The 12,542-nt window shown below is 38.1% G+C and overlaps 1 protein-coding gene across 1 annotated transcript in view; it reads left to right on the forward strand.

Moving 5' to 3' along the window:
- The first annotated feature begins 10,143 nt into the window (after positions 1 to 10,143).
- The window catches only part of LOC131891283 (uncharacterized), a 2,968-nt gene continuing 569 nt past the window's right edge, over positions 10,144 to 12,542 (forward strand). Inside the window, exons 1-7 of the mRNA XM_059240809.1 lie at positions 10,144 to 10,293; positions 10,511 to 10,711; positions 11,142 to 11,516; positions 11,729 to 11,851; positions 11,965 to 12,116; positions 12,178 to 12,274; positions 12,365 to 12,536. Coding sequence (XP_059096792.1) covers positions 10,144 to 10,293; positions 10,511 to 10,711; positions 11,142 to 11,516; positions 11,729 to 11,851; positions 11,965 to 12,116; positions 12,178 to 12,274; positions 12,365 to 12,536 — 1,270 coding nt within the window. The remainder of the gene's footprint in view (positions 10,294 to 10,510; positions 10,712 to 11,141; positions 11,517 to 11,728; positions 11,852 to 11,964; positions 12,117 to 12,177; positions 12,275 to 12,364; positions 12,537 to 12,542) is intronic.

The raw sequence follows: 12,542 nt of genomic DNA on the forward strand, positions 1-12,542 counted from the left end.
TGGAAAGCGGTTGCTCTACCAATACGGTACTCCAGCAAGCCTCTTACGCCGTAAGATATGTCTTAACAATGCTCTCCAAACTTTCAGTGACGTTTTCGAGTTCCACTCATCAACCACGCCCAATGGGGCCGGCCCTGAGGTCAGTCCATCCAAATCGCGAGGCTGTCTACCCATCTCCTGAGATTTGCAAGTGAACACTATTCAGCCAGTTAGAGGTGCCTCCAGGCCCGAGGGATTTTGCTCTCGGATTGACCAATAAGATCTTTGGACTGGAAGTGCCTTGAGAACCAAGTCAAAGGAACTTCAAGTTGACGGCATCAACAGAGCAGCTGGAATAATGAGCTGGCTATCCAAAGACATGAAAGCTTTGTTGGAATAGTAGAGAACGCCACGCAACAACAATGTCCTCATTGAGATCTGGAAAAATGTCAAATTTTGCTCTTAAACTTTCAAAATTGCAAGAAAATCTTGGATGTGCAAGGTTTGACTGGCCTACTTATCAGTATCAGGGACAGTTTTGAGGCCGTGGTCGAAGTTAGAATGTGGTTGGTTTGAGTGATAGACTTCACCTTAGACCCATCTGCACATGTGTGCAAAAGAACTTGTAAATTGTTTTACTATTCTGGAAAATATAAAGGAATGTAGTACTATGGAAGAAATTATGGTAACACTCAAGACCTGCAAAATGATTTAGATCAGGTTTATGATTGGATGGCTGGAAATAACATGAAGATAAAAAGTTTGATCCCAAGAGCATCGAACAACCGACCTTCTTAGATAATTGACAAAACCCAATAGAGATGGTCGCCTCTGTCAAAGATCTGGGAATAGTTGTTGCGAATGATGGAAAGTTCGAGGAAAATATCCAAATTCAAGTGAGCAAGGCTTTTCAGACATGCGGATGGATATACCGCACCTTCAAATCCCGTGACCTTTTTACTATGAAAACTTGATTTAAATCAATTGTACAGCAGCACTTGGAGTACGCATCCCCAGTTTGGGCCCCCATGACCGCAGCAGGTCTAAATAAGATTGAAAGAGTGCAGAGGAGCTTTACGTGAAATATTGCAGGCATGAGCCATTTAAGTTATTGGGATCGGTTCAAATCCTTGGAACTATACAGTGTTCAAAGAAGATACAAGCGATATATGATTATCTACATGTTTAAATGCCTCCATGGCCTTTGCCACAACCTAATGAGTTGTACACACATTGAGCGATAGAAGAGGCATCAGTTGTACCATTCGACATCGAGTAAATTCGATGGACAATAAGATCTTGAAAAGCCTTAAAACCAGTTTTGTTTTGAACAGAGGCCTTGTTCTGTTTCACCTTTTGCCAATAGCACTTCGACGATTCTACGATTTAGATGAACCTTTGTTAAGTTATAAGCGCGATCTTGATCGATTTTTGCAATCGATACCTGACCAACCTTACGTTCAGGGATGTTTCAGAGCGGCAAACTTGAACTCACAATCGGACCAATTTTTCATCAAACATGACTTGGTGGGAAATCATTCCCAAGCATCGGTTGGAAACCCGTAAAATCAAGAAAAAAATGTCCTCAAGTCATCCGGATTTTTAATTCCCACCCGTATAGGATATAATTTTTAGTGCATATGTTCAGATATACAAATTTAGTATCAAGTATTACTATTACTCACAAGCGAGGTGTAAAGGTGATGAAATGTTTCTTCATAGAACACACATCATTATATTGTAAATGCGTGGCTGTCTGTAATTTAGCACTAGCATTTCGAATGTCACTGAAGTTTAACAGTGTTGGTTTGTAATAAAAAGAACTTATATTTCAGAGAAAAGAGATGGAAGTAAAAACTGAGAGAAACAGGGTTGAGCCTATCGGACTCTAAAAGTGACCTAAGGAACAAAATGACCTCAAATTTCATTAATAAAACTCCAAACATTTTTAATCAAAAGCATCCATCCTCAAAACTCGCCCACTGTTTTCATGAAAACCTTCAATTGGATCAGGGTTTCATCCACTTGCTTTCGAAGCTGTCCCTCCGGTAGCTTGGTGTTTGTCTCGTCCCTTAACACGGAGGCTGTTTCAATAAGTAGATCACGAGGCTCCATGAGAGACTTCCTGCAATTGGAATTCGGGTTTCCCTTCAAAAGTCATATGTATATGGACGGAAGATGGGATATGAACGTAAATGGTAGCGTTGAGGATTAACAATTCAACCTGCTGTACGGCCAAGGCGATTCAACATTGAGTGAATGCATTGTTTTCCTCATCTAATGAGATTACTCCAAGCCCATTACTTACATCTGCGGTCTTCAATTTTTGGTTAGATCAAACAGCTAATCAAAAGGTATGTCTTTCAAAGCGGAGTACATAACTAGGCCAGATAAAGAATGAGCTAGCTCTCTTCTGGTAATTGATTACCAGAAGATCGCCACTTCTTTCTTTCTGTGTCTGGAGCTTTGAGACTAAATAGCTTTTGAGTCATTCGTTCAATCGACATGAAATTTGAGGTAAGTAATTGCATCGACCTACAGCCAATGTCAGTTGAAGAGGAATTCCATCAGACTTTCATCCTCTTCCTTAAGGGCAAAGTTTTCATTAACAGTTAAACATTTCATATATGTCCTCAAACAGATGGCCAAAGGAGGAGATTCTGGTGACCATATTTTTCAACGATCTTATATTGCACATTTTCTCTCTTTTTTCTCATATTGGTATAGGACGCCATAGAGACGTATAAAGTACCGGACCGGATTTCAGGCGTGTTATCTAGTCAAGAACTACAATGAATTTAGCACATCCGGTGCTTCCGAATTTTCATTGGCAAAATTGTTTGCCATCTAAGGCATTCGTCTAACAATTATTCTAAACCATTTCAGTCCACAATTCATTTGATAAAGATCCCATTACAATAGGAAGTAACAAGAATTTGCAGAAATACGAAAAAAAGACTTGGTACAAACATTTTGTCATTGGTACGTAAGAAATGTGGTGACACTTTCTTCATGGTAGAACCAGAGGGCGCACTAGTATGAAATCCCAAATATTTACGCTACTCTATGGAGACGTGTAAAGTACCGGATCGGTTGTCAGTTGTGTGAGCTAGCCAAGCTGCGCCACACTAGCGGCAAGAACTACCATGATTTTAGCACATCCAGTGCTTACAAATCTTCATTGACAAAATTGCCATCTTAGAACATCGTTCGACAGTTATCTTTAAACCATTGAAGTCCAACATTCATTTTCTAAAGATGATATTACAATGGAAAATAACTAAAATTTGCAAGAAAAAAAAAATATGTGGTGCCAACATTTTGTCATCAGTGAGAAGTGTGGTGACACGTATTTGGTGATAGTACCAGGGGGCGCACTTGTATAAAATCCCAAGGCTTTACACTTCTCTATGGAACAAAAAAAGATTGCGAAAGCATAAAAAATCAGAACAAATCTGAAGGTGGCGGACCGGGCTGCATTTTAACAATGCCTTGATAAGCTGATTTGCTTAGAATGTCTATCAATCTGAATAATCTAATGAATGGCTGATCATTTTTCCAACTTGTTTTTTTATGCTCTTCATGACCACAAGGTTCTTGGATACAGTTCTCTCTTCTCGCCTCTTCTCGCGTTTAAATTCATAAGGAATAAACATAAGGAACAGTTTGGATTACATTGATTTCTAGAATTTTTGCTATGGTTGAACACTTGCAAGCCTAAAAACTGCCAAGATTTGTTTGGATATTTCTATCAAAACTCAATATGGCAATTTAACCACCGTGTCAGTCGTCGTAATGGTGAGAAGATCATCAAAGAATGCAGCTAGAATTCAGCTACCTTATGTTGAGCATCAAATTTGGGTATTATGCAAGAAGAAGAAAACCATAACCCTTTGTCTTAGACACGGCTGAGTAAAACATTTAAAAGCAATCACTGAATTTTGGGAGCAATTGTTCCTAATTGCAATATACCTGAATGCATTTGCAATGAGAAAGGAAAAAAAGGTCATTTTTCAGTTCAATCACACTTTAATTCTTTGAGCAGTTGTGCTATTCTTAATTTTCTCCGTTTGCTGCGCATGCTTATTTAGTTTTGACTGAAAAAAAAAATTCGCTCTTATCCACGAGACATATGAATGCCGACCCCAATTATTGAGGACCTTAGTGCACCTAGTACTAAAAGGGTTAGTATTATTTGACACTTCTCCGCGTGAGCTTGTAGTTGAAAAATCTTTACCATGAGAAAGGCCCTTCAAGAGTAGACAAATTGGAAAATGACCACCCATTCAAGCTTACGTTAAATTCAAAATCCCAATCAATTTTGTATTGAATGACATTTCGTTGCCAAAATGGAGCCAGGTGCAAATATTTGATTATGCCTCGCTCACTCAAAGAAAAGGACATAAACAAGGATTAAATCGTGGTGGAAATGTTGTTGTGAATTGAGCTAGGAGGGCCAGTTGGTGCTGTTGGGAATTGCCCTCCTAGCTCAATTCCCAATAAATGAGAGGGCCAAAATGCTCCCAAAGAGTTTTAGATCATACCTAAGTTTTTTGGTCCACTCTCCCACGCTTGCTTTCCGTATTGAAGTAACAGAAAGTGGAGCTCATACAAGGAAACGCCCAAATAGATTCATAGGCGGCAAACTGAGGGATCCAATTTCTTGCACAGCTCGACCAGATCTCGGCACAAGTGCGCTCCTTTTTCTTCAACTAAAAGCATAGTTTCCCTTTTACATTTGGGTGGTTCAGTGTCAAAGATCAAAATATTTCTTACGTCTCATATGGGCCTTCCACCCGGCCAACCATTTGGAGTATGCTATGCCTGGCGGCTACCATATAATAATGAGAGGAATATAATTCCTTGGAGTACTTCTCCAGAAACCCTCGGAACTCAGGAACTGTTCCCTCTGAGGGATTCATTTTTGTTATGATTTAGCTTTTTCAAGCTAGCTAATACAATTGAGGACTTATTTATTTGGAGAAAGGAGAGCTCGGCACCAATTCTGGTCATGTCGTTTTGGACGTCAATGCTTGAGACTTCATCGGTTCCATCAAATGAAACCCAAGGCGTGTTTGGTTCCAAAGAGTGATTTGGTCTCAGCTTTTTCCCGTTCCGTAAAATTGTTGAAAATTTAGTGCCTGGATAAAAAGTAAGGAAGGGAGGGTTAATGATGGCTAATATCATGGCAACCTAAAATGTCCTTTTAATTCTGCTAAAGCTCATCGAGATCATGTCGGTCAACAGATACTTTAAAATAAACACACGAAAAACGAGCTGTGGATTCATGAATCTACATGGTTACAATAAAAAGCCTATTTGGCCAAGATAATCCCAATTACTTGCATTCAATTTCCAGACGTTCTGATTCATTTCGAACAAAAGTCTCTTTTGACTCTCCCCAAAGAACTCAAAAGCATGGTTGGGCACTTGATGAAATTATGATAACGAAGGATTCAAGTGGATATGAACAACGTTCCAATATTCTGATATGAGGGTATTGATGGAGCTGCTGTTAGCTCAAACTTATCAAAATACCATTTAATGGGAAATTACAAAACCACCATATTGAGTAGTTTAGCTCTCAATGTGTCATTATAATATGGTAAAGGAGAACTGTTGAATCAGTTGCTGAGGCACATTAACTTTTTTCCAAATGTGATCATGTCCTAGTTGATTTCAAATGATTCACATTTAATTGATTACTAGTTTTCTGCTTTGAAAACATAATACCCACGAAGCAAAGAAATATAACAATTGAATTAAATGCTCAAAGTATGTTTTTAAGTACAGTATCTGTCCACTTCATCTGGATCTTACCTTGTTGTTTTTGCACACTTCATGTCTTTGGTATCCTAATTTCAAAAGGTTCTCATAAGTGTGCCAACATTAATTTGGAACATTTTTCAAGGCCTTAAAGAAAACTTGGAGAGTGGCGATTTGAAAATGCTGAAAAAATTGTGTGTTTTTTTGCTCTTATATGAAAATGAATGGTAGATGTCAAAGATGCCGATGACTTCTTAAGAAAGTAATATTAGATTGATTAAATATTATTTACTCATGGCATAAGAAATTCTTTAAGTCGCACCATATTCATTCAAAATTGTGCATATATGATTTATTTAGTATTATTTCCAGCCGAAGTGCTTTTGGATTTATTTGAGTCGCTTTGTTGATTTCCTTGAGTTACACCATATTCATTTAGAATTATGCTTGTAGCTTTCTTTCTTTTTATTTCTAGGTGAACTACTTTTGAGTTTATTTGCGATGTCTTTCTGCTAGCAGACTTTAGTTTGCAGAAAACCCCTCGGTTCATTACAAGAAAATAAATGAGACCTAAAATATTGGAGGGGTTCTTATCAAGTTCTGACGGGTCAGAGCATCGCTTGCAAAAGCACCAGAACTTCTTGTACTTAATAAGATGGTCCCGTAGAGCCCAAGTACCCCAAAAGCAATGAGTATACATGATGGACAAGTGCTCGCCTTTCTCGATATCTCTTCCGGCAGTGGACGTAAGCTGAAAAAAATATTAATTGATTATGGCATTTGGTGAACGACTTTTTTTCCTTAATTAGGGCTCAAAATATGACTTTTTTCACATGGCCGAACAATCGTCATTTTAAATTCGTAAAGTTTTTCGATCATTCAAATTTCAAAAATAATGTTGCCTTGCAAATTACAGAAAGCTTTTTAGAATTGGTTGTCTTAAACTATTTATTTACTTGATACAAGAAATAAGAAGCCCTTCCTCATTAAAAAGTAAATAACGAAGCTCCGTAGTATCATAAAAAACGTACTCACGTGAAATTAACGAAGCTCCGTAGTATCATAAAAAACGTACTCACGTGAAATTTCTCATCAAAGCTCATGTTGATGTTGGGAACACAACTGTGCTCCATCATTGAGCCCATTTCGTAGAGGCCATGAACCTCCGTTTGGCATAACCGAGCTTCAATGGAATTGGTCTCAAAGATCCCCACAAGTTCTTGTATCCTCTCACCTTTGAAGTCAAGTTGAGGATAAAGAACCTCAAACACCATAACGCCTTCAAATGGACATGGAATATTCTAACGTATTCTCACTAGCAAGGCTACCTGCATTACAGTACTGATAGAGCATCCGCTTTCCAATTCGTGAATCCTGGTTCGAACCCAGGTTAGCCAAGTCCAAGCTCTCCTATGCGGTATTTAAATTACAGAATAAGTTGCTGCCTTAAGAACTTAAATGGGCAAACCTGCGATCATTCCCGAGCTGAGGTAATAATTAATGTTGCACATTTCGCTGTGACAACGGAGATGGAATATCCCTTAATTGGGACACCCATCATCAGATGACAGGCCGAGCGAGAGAGCTGCCATCTGACTTCGAACACCGAAAACCAAACAATCAGAAGTATTCTCATTAGCGAAATAAGAACATGCGTGCACTGCTCAAAGCTTCGTCCACCGACATAAGGAATGCATTACTAATTACGTTGATCGATTACCAACTAAGGTTTTCTTCATCACATCAATCACGCGATCTTGGCATATTTGCCAGGCTTCCGTTCCTTTTCGGCTCTCCAAATGGGACTCCAAACTCATGATCTATTTGAATATGATCCATCTATTGGAAGTCACTTGTTCATAAATTCAGGATTTTCTTCTCACCTTTTTGAACTTCTTAGGAGCTATCTTTTGCAATAAAAGAGCCCTCAATGGAGTGACACATTAGTACTGATAAAATACTCAATCTCGAAGGGACCCTCTGAAAAAGTACCTGAGTTTAATCTTCCGAAAAACACAAAGAATATTGGATTGATATGTTGCACACTTGTGTGGCTTTTTGACCCGCAGAGTGGTCAACCGCTCTTTTTGCATCTAAAAGATCCAAACAAGAATTGACACAGGACAAGAATTGGGACATTGAAGCTAGAAAGGAAGATGATGTCATCGTCAAATTATGGTAAGTAACTTGCTCTTTTGAGCCTTCACAGTTCTTTGTTAAGGGATTATATTAGAGTTCCAGTACAATTTTCCCTTTAAGGAATGGTTCATTTAGCATTATATTTTTATAAGCTGTCACAATATTACCCATTAAAATGCTTGCAAATAACTTTTAGCGAAAAAAATCCATTTTGGACTTATTTTTCGTATTTTAGAACTTTCTATGTTTACAAAAGACGTTTTGAAACCTTAGAAACGGTTTTTGTCTAATATTGCACTTTATATCTCAGGTTTTTAGTACCTCTATTGTTTTGAAAAGTTCCATAGTGAGCTCCCAAAATTTTTGCTGATATCATCATTCAGCTGCTACTTAAAGGGGTCAATAAAGAACAAATTGCATCTAAACTTTTATTGTGAAAGAAGGGTTTATCCACTTTAGTCGGGACACCACCTAAGAGTTGCTAATTTGGACGCTTTTTGCGACACTCTGTTCTTGACGCTTCTCTCCTACCCGGGGTAATTATAGTTTCTGGTTAACTGTTTGCTCAAATGCCAAGACCTCTCGATATGTTTTACTTTGTCAAAAAGACAAAAGACAAACTTTCTTTCAAATTTCTTTCAAATTTTGAAAGTTAAAAGTAGCACAAATGTCACTTAAAACTTACAAAACATATAAAATTGACCTTCATATTAATAAAGTGCCAACAGCTACCCTATCCTTTCATGTTCCTCAAATATTTGAACGATACATGTGATATTTTGCACAAGTTATTTTTTATTCAACGTTCACAGAACTTTGTCAAAATTCAAAATTAAGCTTGATTAAAGTTGCGATTGACAAGTACTGTATGTCATCAAAATTATGAAATATTGACATTAAATCAGTTTTAAGTTATATTTCAAAATATTTTCGGGTTTTTCTACTAGCTTTAGAAAAGAGAAATATTTCTATCTATATTCTGGGCATAGAAAAAGCATGTTACATATTTTGGCAATTACTGTAAGATATAACCGGAGCAATTTGTAGTCAAATTTGATTCAAACGCAATCTTTGGAAGCGTGATATCTTATCGTTAGCTCAATTATTTGGATAACATAGTAGTTGGAAGCGCAACCAAGGTTACTCCCAACACCTATTCCTTACGTTTTTAAAAATATCATCTCTTTGTATTTTAAGTGGATTAATACTCTTATCTGAGCTGAACCTAAGTTTTTTTTTTCTTACAAAAGTTGTTCGTTTTGTTTCAATAACAAAGAAAATCGTCATCAGAAGTCGTGGCATTTGCAAAAAAAACTTTAACAGGATTGTGGGTACCACCGTGTAACACTTCCACGCTTTCAATTCCATTTTCACTCTCTTCAATTTCGTAACCAACCAAATCTTTATCATCAAATCTGATGTATGAGTAGTTCAAACAATAAAATATGAAATTGGCATTCATTAGGTTAGCCCCGTAATAGGGTATTATGCTTCTGATGGTAATGGATCCCTTAAATTGAGGGAGCGTTTGACAAATCTTCCTTTAACGGCATTATTGACAGATCTTAGGGAGGAGCCCTCCAAGGTTCCCTCATTAAGGGAACACTGAGCAAAAAAAAAGAAAGGATACTCTTGCTAATGCAATTTGAACATTTCCTAGAAAAGCTTCCTTTTTTATTAGGATAGATATACTGAGACTGATATTGTGGAGGCATTTCGATTTATCAAGTTAGATACTCAAAAACTATATGTAACAACATGTTTTCATAGTTTTTACACACTGACATGACCAAAGACCTTAAGAGGATTCCGAAATCATTAACCTAATGAAGTGTACAAAAATATTGAATTTGATGTGTGATAAACCTATCTATTATCTGTCGTTTTTCCAAGGAAAGTGCAGAAACACCTGAAAGTGATGAATTTACACAAATGGAACGCGATGAGACCACGAGAATGACATCCTTTTTATGTTTAGCGAAATTTGCAAAGCAAATTGTCGGTATCTAACTTATTTTGGGTAGAACGAACAATTTCATGATATCAGACTTAAACGTAGAAAACATATAGTCAAACAAGCGAACCAATCGTTTCGCACAGTGGATGAACAAGGCGGAACAGAGAAGGTCTCAATAACCATCAAGCAGTGTCTTTAGGCCTAGGATCATGGATCGACGTGTTCTTGTTCCTCCGTTATTTATTTTGTGCCTTTTGGTGTCCTCGTGCCATCCTTGGATCGCAAAGCAAACGGAAGCCAATATGACCCACGAATTCCTAACGTTCACCCGCAGACTCGAGTTCATGGAGGCCACAACAATTAGTCAAGATGAGTATTGTGATCTCTGGATTGGCGTCTGGAAACTCTCCCAAGGGAGAAAAGACTTTTGCGAAACCGAATTTTTGAGCCAGGTATGCGCGACCTCTATTATTGATAATGAATGCTTGGTTAAAATTTGTACAAGGAATTGATCAAATCGTGGGAAGAGGTAAGATATATTTGCCAGATCATTTTCTTTTAAATCAGATACATTATTAACACACCAGGAACAATTTTTAAACTTCTATGCTCATTTTAAAGATTGGTGTGTGGAGTTGTGATTTGATAAATATAATGCTTCTTTTTAAGGCTCTAGTCATTAACGAAGACAACATCATTCCCTATGTTTGGATGCTCCATTACGCCAACCACGTGAGTGACCAACTTCAAGAGGACATTTTGGCCTCTCTGACATCCTTACCCTATTGGTTTGATAATGGTGGTCGATTTCAAATACGCATGGGCAATCAGATACGATATTTAGATCACTCTCAAGAGACAAACCAATTGGTTTGGTTGTCTTCTTCATACTTGATTGGCGAATTCTTCAGTATGGAACAAGACAAAAGGGATATAGTCTTTGAAGGAGTCAACGAAACCTCTCTCACTCTATTGCAAAATTCCAGGTTTGTCACAAATATTGGGCCAACCGTATTTTTCTCCGGAAGATTAGGTATTTACCTTTTTTCCAGACATCGTTTGTGGGCATTTCTGGACAGGAAAAGGACAATTGGCTTCAAGCAACTCGATTCCAGAATATTTCATTCGCTTTTATCTTTGGCATCACTATGTCAGGACCAAGATCTGGCTAAATTGGCCAAAATGATGGCATTCGTAGAATTTCAATCTCTTGAATCCATTTTCTTTGAGGTAAGAATGAATATTGACAACTACAAGCTAAAGAAATTGAACAAGCAAGAATTTAATATTGTTCTCTCAGTTTGGGTTGGTTTCAAACTTGGTGGAGCCAGGATCAAAAAGCGACTTGACAGCATTGCATTGGCTTCTAACTGGGAGAGGTTTAGAGCCCAAATTGAAGGATTTTTCCACATCATTATTGCTCAATCTTGCCATTGGCCTCGGATTTGAAATTCCAAAGCTCTTTCTGGGATCTCTGTCCACAATACAGACCATTCCGTACGACATTTCCGTCAAATCATGCTCGGATTTGAAGTTCACATCCACCGATGATTGCGTCTTCAGATTTGGAGAGATCGGCATGCTTGGATCCATCGACTGTTTCAAGAGCGTCGGAGATGTTTTTAAGCTTTGGAATCGACATCATCAATGGTCAAACATGGACCCATTCCGCAAGGTAAAGCTAGATTCAGTCCGTTTTCAGTGAGATCATCTAATCAATGGTCACGCAACCTCTTTATTCTTTGGTGGCTACTTTTAAATCGAACATTCGGGGTTCCTTCAAACTAGAAGGTTAGCCCTCTACTTCAAACGCTTTTTTGGCCCTAGATTAAGTTGACTGTAATTGAGTAATTTTAAGGACTCACCATTTCATCTTCATGATTTTAGCTCGTTATAAGTTCCGACTCCACTCTTGTCGAGCAAATGCAAGACGTACACTGCCGGTTCTCAAAATATCTTGGAGGGAGCGCTTTACAATTGAGAAGAAATCCACGTTTCCTCGCATTTTGGGTGAGATAAAAGATTGGGGTTGTAAACTTGGCAACTTTAAACTTTTGTTCGTTTTGATCCCATGTCTAAGTAGAAATTGGTTACACGTCTCAACATAATGAATATCATTCCAGTCACAGGTCCGTGATCCTGGATCTTATGGACGAAGTTTAGATTACACATCTTGGACACTGAAAGTGACAGGAGGGGAAAGCATGAACATCGAGCAAAACATAAATCTGCATTCGTCCAAGCTCAAAGTCCTACCAAAAGTGGCCAATTTTAAGTAATCAAACAAGCAAAACTGATGATTGAGGATGAATGTGATGAAGTTGATAACCTTTTAGGGACACTTTCTTCATCTTGAACAATCCGAAGTTAACGACCTCATCCATTCTTGATACAGGATCCACTCAAGCTCATCTCAATCTCTTCTTCCAACGGGTGAGAGGTGTGGATTAATCTCCAAGAATAATCTTAAAAAGTCTCATAGCCAAACTAAATGAGCCCCTAATCAATCTTGCTCCATTTTAGGCCTTCGCTGATGATAATCATTGGTTCATTGGTCAAATTCAAGACCAATTTCTGGCCATCTACTCTCACCAACCCGTCAATTGGACCAGTGTTGTCAGTCCAAGGCGGATTGTCAAATCCTTGACAGCACCTGGTTCTCAAAATGTGTGGATCGTTCACGCAGAGAGTGGCGGTACTT

This window comes from Tigriopus californicus, chromosome 12 (assembly GCF_007210705.1).
Source record: "Tigriopus californicus strain San Diego chromosome 12, Tcal_SD_v2.1, whole genome shotgun sequence".
NCBI lineage: Eukaryota > Metazoa > Arthropoda > Copepoda > Harpacticoida > Harpacticidae > Tigriopus > Tigriopus californicus.